The following is an 8,387-nucleotide window of genomic DNA, read 5'->3' as shown; positions in this document are numbered from 1 at the left end:
TTAATTAAATTGATTGGGGTGACATTGGTCAACATGAACACGAACATAAAGGTTTCAGGTGTGGGTTTGTTATGTTAACACTTATTTCTACTTCTGTGTGTGTGTGTATGCTTCACTATTTTCTGGATACTGTATCATATCACTGGTAATTAGACATTGTTTTATCCCTTTGTTTTTAGTTTGGATTTCTTTTACTTGCTTAATTGTTCTGACTAGAACCTCCAACATGTTTCACTCAAGTGGTGACATTTGACATTTTTATCTTGTCCCAGATATTAGACAGAAAGCTTTTTGTCTTTTATCATTAACTAGAGGCCCAGTGCACAAAAATTTGTGCACGGGGGGGGGGGGGGGGCAGTACGCGCACACCTCAGCCCGGCCTATGCAGTCTTGCAGTCTGGGGACCCCTTGGAGGATGTCCACCTGCTGGCTTAGGCCCCCTTCCTGGGTGATTGGCCCAAGCTGGCAGACAGACATCCCTCTGGCAGCCCAGCAGCCCTCAGGGGATGTCTACTTACCAGCAGGGAGTGGACCTAAGCTGCAGTCAGACATCCTTCGTGCTGCGGGGGAGGCGGGAGAGGCTCCCGCCATCACTGCTGTGCTGGCAGCCATCAGCCTGGCTTGTGGCTGAGCAGAGCTCCCCTTATGGCAGCGGACTTACCACCAGGGGACAGCTCCTGCATTGAGCATCTGCCCCCTGGTGGTCAGTGTGTTTCATAGTGACCAGTCATTCCCAGCCGTTCTGTTGTTAGGGTCAATTTGCATATAACCCTTTTATTATATAGGATCCTGTTAGCTCTGAGTTTTTCATAGATGTCATTTACCAGGTTGAGGCAATTCCCTTCTACTGTTAGTTTGCTGAATGTTTTTATAATATAAGACTTGGGTTACTCACTGACTTTACTTCACATGATTTTCTTTGATCTATTAATATGGTATAGCACATTGATTAATTTCCATGTGTTGAACCAATCACACATTCCTGCGTTCTAAGTTTCATATGGAGAACAAATCATAATTCTATGATGTTTTAATTCAATTGCCATAATGATACTTTTTAAAAATCCTAATGTTAAAGCTATACATAAAAAAAGATCAAATTGGAAAGGTTTTCTATTAACAGTAATTTTATTTACATAGAAATTTCAACCACGTTTAAATGTACTATATAAGGTCCCCGAACATACCTGGTTCTGGTAAGCAACCGGAGCATACTGTCTATAAATTGGAGCTAATTGTGTGGCCAAACTCTGTAAATTATCTTCAAGGTTTTTTTCCTATAGGAAAATACAGTCCATAAAGGTTATTTCACAATATCATGTAAGGTGAGCTTAAGATTATGAAAATGATATGTAGGGTGATGCATATCATACAATTCATACACTGATGAAAGAGCTACAACAGAAAATAGTATGGATTATTTATTAAGAACGTATACAATTAGTGATTGTTATGCTTTCATTCAGCCTTTTCAAACTAAAATTCTATGTTATAACCTAATTAGAAATCTAAATATTAGAGGTTAGTGACAAATGTGCTCATGTCGCTAAAAATGAGACCCATATTGCTATATTATTCAATGATCCTAGCTACTTTAATACCAGTAATGTCGGTATAAGAACTTTAATTCTTGAGTGTGTCTAACAAGTCTCAATCTTGGCAACTCTAACAAATCAGAGATAACCCTTTTGATTTCCTAACAAATTGTGTTGATGCTTCCATTGGAAAATAAATAAATAAGGCCTATCTAACCTACCGTTCCATTCATCTGTCTCTTAATTATCTGTTACTTAATGTAGCTAGCTTACTAGATAGAATCAGGAAAGTAAGGATCCTACTTGAAAACACTTCCTGTCTATATACACATATTAATTATTTTCTTTATTTGCGGAAAACTTTAGAATTATTTAAACTAGAGGCCTGGTGCACAACATTTGTGCACTGTAGTGGAGAGGGGAACCCCTCAGCCTGGCCTGCACCCACTCACAGTCCAGGACCCCTTGGCGGACATCCACTGAAGAGGGGTCCTTAGCGCTGCTGCAAAGGCAGGAGCTCCTGCCACTGCCACTGCACTCACCAGCCACCAGCCATAAGCCCAGCTTCTGGCTGAGTGAAGCTCCCCCTGTAGGAGTGCACTGACCACCAGGAGGCAACTCCTATGCCGAGCGTCTGTGCCCTGGTGGTAGTGTGCGTCATAGTGACTGGTCGATTTGCATATTAGCCTTTTATTATACAGGATACCTATTTAAAGAGATTTTTATTGTTTTCTAACACTTGAAATATTGGGTAGGGTGTTTTATTGCCAATAAAATATTATTAATAATATACTGTCACAAGTCAAACGTGTCATTTCATTTATTGAGTGGAAATGGTTGTGGGGAGGAGGAAACGAGTCAAATAAACCCTGACTTTCTAATTGCTTTATTAGAATAAATGTGTTTCAGATATAAAGATTTCTCTTAAATCAGATCTTTACCTGCTGGGGCTCAAGCCAACATCCCTCTATTCTTCTCACCCTATATCTGATCTTAAGAACCATCCTATCCACATCCATGACATGTTACCACCAGAACAGGAGATTACCCAGTCCTCTACCAACCTGGCACTAGGTTAGGATACCCTTTGGTCAAGAAATAGATCCACCATCTAATTTTATTTTTATTGATTTCAGAGAGGAAGGAAGAGGGAGAGAGAGAGAGAGTCGAAAGATAAATTATGAGAAGAATCATTGATTGGTTGCCTCTTGCATGCCCCCCACTGGGGATAGAGCCCGCAGTCTGGGCATGTGCCCCTAGCCAGAATCGAATTGGGACCCTTTACTCTGCAGGCCTTTGCTCCATCCACTGAGCCAAACCACCCAGGGCCACCATCTTAATTTTAAAAATCTCAGCAGTCCAACCATTGCTCACCATTTCCTCTGTCACAATCATAATACAAGCTACTTGCTCATTTTGTTGAACCTACTCTTGGTCAACTGCAATGCATTATTCAAAGGATAGCCATAGAGAACTCTTTAAATTACAAGTTTAATAATTATATCACTCTCTTTCTTAAAACCTTTCAATGATCTTCCAAAATCTTGGAAGTGGCTGCCAAGGAAATTATATGCACCTCACTCTCCCTTGCCTGCTGAGATTCATACTGGCCTTCACTCAGTTCCTGGAATGAGCACTACGTCATCTTGTATTATAAGGATTATATAAATGTTACTAATTATCAATAATAACCATAAGCAAAAACTGACCTCACATTTATTAATTATAAAACAGTATTATTGTGATAGAATAGAAATTTGAGTCATGTTTATATTATTAATATATTTACATGCTAAGTTTCATCATATAATATTTGCAAAGAAAATTCAATTGGTTAATTTTAAGGGACAACTGATATCACATTATTAAGTGTCAGATCTTTGACACAACAGAGCAGCTTTCCATTATCAGGTATTTTATATGCCCTTTACTAATTTTTTAATAGTTTTCTCCCCAAATGTCTAACACACGTTTTGTTAGACTTCTATGGTACTTGATTTGCAAATAATAGTTCTAACTCTTGAATCTTTTCCTTGTTTCATTGCAATAGATGGGAAATATAGAAAATGCTAAATAAATGATCTCTTTCAAGAGATCATTACTCATTGAATTGCAAGCTTGTTTGATTTCAGAGAGGAAGTGAGGAGGGAGAGATAGAAACATCAATGAAGAGAGAGAATCATTGATCGGCTGCCTCCTGCACTCCCAAAGCTGGGGATTGAGCCCATTACCAGGGCATGTGCCCTGACTGGGAATCAAACTGTGACCTGTTGCTCAAATACAAGGCCTTTTTGAAATATGTTATAGTCATTGTATTACAGATATAATAGGATTAATTCCTGCTATTTTCTTTTCCATTTATCCGTATTGTAATGATTTTGTGTAAATTCCCTTTGCTAATTTATGGATGGTTTGCTGTTTAATACACCCACCCCAAATAATTCAAAGCTATAAATTCTATTTTTATTCATGTAAAAAAAAATGTTAAACATGCAAATACGTTTTACTGACATCTAGAGCAGTGTTTTCCAAGCTGTGGGTATAACTAATTAGTGGGCCATTAAAACAGTCAAGTAGGTCACAACTAGCACTTAAAAAATAAATGAAATTCTTCAAAAATCTTACTGCATTGTAGAGATACTTACAATGAACTATATTGGATATTAAGTTTTAATTTTAAAAATATTTTCATTGTTACATATAATAAAGTTAAGTTTTTTTCTAATAGTTTTGTTTTAATTATTTACTTGTATATATCTGTATAGTGGTTTGTGATATAAAATTTTTTTTACTCTTAGAGCTCCAAGTTTGAAAAACACTGATCTTAGAGTTAATCAGTATCTAAACCATTCCCACTCCAAACAAAGCATAAAACATCACCACACTTAGTTGTTATAGGTGCCCCACCCCTCCCACTGACTATGCACACTTGAGTTGTTAAGAGAATGGAGCTATACTTATAGCTTGTTATTTTTAATGTAAAAATGTAAGTACTCAACTTATTTAAACTTAACAATAAGGTTGAGTAATTTCTTTGCTCACCATGGCCTCGTGTCCCGGACAGATTGCTTCCGGTCTCACATATCTTCTTTCTGGAATACGTCCTTTAGTAATTCTTTCATAGTAGGTCTGTGGGTAGTAAACTTTCTGAGTCTGTGAAACGGCTTCCTACTTTGGCTGGGTATAAAATGCTAGATGTTCTTTTAATAATAGTTATCTCTGGGGTTAGGGGAGAAGGAGGAGGGAGCCAGGGACAATTGGAATTTTGGCTTGATAGATTTACCTCCTTTATTTATAATTATGATGTATTTCCATAAGTGTACATATTTTTACTATTTTGTCACTACTTTTAATACTTAAAATTTTTACTCGTGAAAAACATATATATATTCAGTGTATAATTCAAAAGTTAAAAAGGCACTTACATGTAAGGGAGAACTTGGATCAATTCTAAATCTTCTAGGGCTTGGGCTTCTACCAAATTTGCAGCCATTAAAGTACATACTCCACGAACAGCCAAAAGAGAATGAAGCTCCACAAGTCTCAGGATCAATTCCTTGACATGTACAGGTACGACTGTAAGATGGTAATTGCAAGGCAATGAACTGATAAAGTAGGACAATACTTCAGAGAGGTTCATGTAATGTTAGAAGTACACATGACTAATAAACTGATTTTAATATATATTTTATTATTATGTCTAACTACTGTTAATAACACAATGTGAAATATATATGTGAATATAATTAAACTAACTAGAGGCCCAGTGCACGACATTCATGCACTGAAGGAGCGGGGAGACTAAGAGGGTGTTCCCTCAGCCCAGCCTGCGCCCTTTTGCAGGCTGGGACCCCTCGGGGAAGCGGATCTAAGCCAGCAGTTGGACATTCCCCGAGGGGTCCTTAGCGCTACCACAGATGCAGGAGAGGCTTCCGCTACTGGCCACGGGCCACTGCGCTCATCAGCCATGAGCCCGACTTCTGGATGAGCAGCACTCCCCCTGTGGGAGTGCACTGACTGCCAGGGGGCGAGCTCCTGTGTTGACCTTCTGCCCCCGGTAGTCAGTACGCATCATAGTGACCGGTCGTTCCACTGTTCAATTGATTTTCAAATTAGACTTTTATTATACAGGATTTTTAAATATTGAATAAAATTTTAAATAAAATGCTCAAGACTGCAAATCTAAATAATCTCTAATAAACCATACAGATCTAAAACACTCATAACCTGTTGGATTTGAAGATGGTCTGAGAATGGAATATAACGAGCCTGGATTTACATCCCAGATCTGATCCCTATCAGAAATGAAAACTGTAGCATTTCATGACCACATTGGACATTACTTCCTCCATCTATAAAACACATTGATATAATTCTTTGAGGCCTGAAAACAATCATATATATTGTATGTGAAGTACTTAGAGCTTCCAATGAATACCTTAAACAGTCAACATCTCTGAAATGGAATAAATGGACTCATAAGTCCTAATTTTATGGATTGAGTATAATATGCCAGTAATTCCTGAACTGAATTGAATCAGGCAAAAACAATCAGACAAGCCAAAACTGAGGAACACTGTACAAAATTAACCCATTCCTTTAAAAAATGTCAATGTCGTGTAACATAAAGAAGTGAGATTAAAGGATTAAGCGACCAAAAGATAAAAAACAACTTAATCCACCCAATCTGGGTTGGGGAAAAACTACGATAAAGATTATTATTGGGAAACAGATATCTGAATATGGACTGTAGACTAGATCATTTTAACTAGTTGTTTAAATCAAAGTTAAATTTTCTGATTTTGATTATTGTACTGGGTTTATGGAAAAGAATGCTTTAGGATTCTATATATATATGAGGCTAGGTTGACTCGCACATGAGTGATACATATAAAGCCCTTGCTGGTGCCAATCGCACATGTGTGTTTCGATCTGTCATTGTCGATTGAGAATTTGGTTGATACTTCTATTATAGAGAAAGGGTGAATAGCGATATTAAAATATTAATGAATTTCCTTTCAATTTACACAAATCAATGCACCAAGGCACTAGTAACTTATAAAGTATTATTTAGGGGAAGAAGTCTTAAGTGTGAAAGTATTTCATAAATGATACAGAAGAAAATATTTAAAAATCAGTAATGAAAATATATATAAAATATGCCTATGTGCGTAAGAGTATAAATGCAAATATAACAAACCAGTAACAATGATGTAATCTAGGTAAGCGTTCATTTAAGTATTCTTACATATTTTCTATAAGAATAATTATTGAAAAAATGCTAGATATACATTGGGTGAAATATAACTACTGGATTCTTGAAAAGATTCAATAAGACAATATATGTGTACCATTTAAAGCAGTGTCTTCAAATAAAAAATTGTGTACCCATATAAAATAATTAGCAGACATTAAAACTTATGTACAGCCCTAGCTGGTTTGACTCAGTGGATAGAGTATTGGTCTGCACCAAAGGGTCCTGGGTTCGATTACAATCAAGGGCACGCACCTTGGTTGCAGGGTCCTCCCTAGCCTACACCCTGATTAGGACACATGCTGGAGGCAACCAGTAGATGTGTTTCTCTCACATCAGTGTTTCTCTCTGTCTTTCCCTCTCTCTAAAAAAACCAAATCCAATGGTAAAATACCCTCAGGTGAGGATTAACAACAACAAAAAAGACGTACACAAACTTGTGGTCATTAAAAAGAAAAATATAATGAAATGAAAATATAAGCATAAATGAATGCTCTGGGAAGTATACTAATTAATTTTGTGTGGGAATTAGAAGGAATGATATTTTTACTATATTTTGTATAATGACATTTCTTCTTAAAAAGAGACCTATTTGAGGAAAACTACATAAAACTCTCCTGAAGGATACACAAGGAAACTTGAAAAAAACAAGACCATTTATGGGATAGAAAGATTCATTATCATAAAGATGTCCATTTATTATAATTTAATGCAGTCTCATTAAAAATATAATTAGATTTACCTTAATACTACAAAGTTGATTATGAAGTTTGTTTAAAAGCACAAAGGGGAAAAAAAAAAATAACAAGTCTTGAAAAACAGTAAGAGTGGCAAGCTAACCCTACCAAATATTAAAATATATTATAGGCCAGCCAGTGGGGCTCCATGGGTGAGCGTTGACCTATGAACCAGGAGGTCACTTGATCCCTTGTGTGTGTTGTGTAGGAGGGGGCCGATCAATGATTCTCTCTCATCATTTATGATTTCAAAAAATTCTAAAAGAAAACATGGGTGAATTACTCTGTATCTTGAGAGCTATAAAAAATATCCTTACATACCATTCAAAATTGAGACACACATAAGGTTGAAGATTAAAAAAACAGATACTCTCTCACATTGCTGGAGGAAATGCAAAATGGTACAGTTCTCAGTGGAGGAAGCTTTTCCTTTACGGAAAAACCAGTCTGCTCCAGACACTTGAGGTGAGTGGGATGAGATATCCAAGAAAGAATCAGTAAAAGAATATTCGAAGGCAGGATATCCTAAAATGGTCTCAACTCCCTATGAAATTATGTCTTTCTCTCTAAAGAAATGGTCACTCTTTTTAGTTACACAATAGCTAAAATCTTGTTGTCCCATATCTATAGTTGGTAATTAATTAACAATTTAACATTACATATTAGAAGCCTGAATGTCTAGACAGTACAAAATAGATATGATTACTTTTCATTGAGCGTGCATCTTCGGTCTGTGGGATGCCCATTGTACGTCCGCAGGTTTTGGGTAAGCTCCGTATACAATCTGTCTGCCATGGGAAGGGGAATGCCATCCCACACCAGGATCAGCACCACTGTCACTGCTGTAGGGCAGTGGTGGCC

At 37.0% G+C, this 8,387-nt stretch overlaps 1 protein-coding gene across 1 annotated transcript in view; it reads right to left on the bottom strand.

The window, feature by feature from the left end:
- The window catches only part of TET1 (tet methylcytosine dioxygenase 1), a 103,377-nt gene that overhangs the window by 10,297 nt on the left and 84,693 nt on the right, over positions 1-8,387 (bottom strand). The window contains exons 6-8 of the mRNA XM_006760999.2: positions 8,233-8,381; positions 4,961-5,111; positions 1,188-1,277 (exon numbers count right to left, since the gene is read on the bottom strand). Coding sequence (XP_006761062.1) covers positions 1,188-1,277; positions 4,961-5,111; positions 8,233-8,381 — 390 coding nt within the window. The remainder of the gene's footprint in view (positions 1-1,187; positions 1,278-4,960; positions 5,112-8,232; positions 8,382-8,387) is intronic.

The sequence above is a fragment of the Myotis davidii genome, unplaced genomic scaffold (assembly GCF_000327345.1).
Source record: "Myotis davidii unplaced genomic scaffold, ASM32734v1 scaffold134, whole genome shotgun sequence".
NCBI classification, from domain to species: Eukaryota; Metazoa; Chordata; class Mammalia; order Chiroptera; family Vespertilionidae; genus Myotis; species Myotis davidii.
This window is presented reverse-complemented; position numbering and strand designations above follow the sequence as displayed.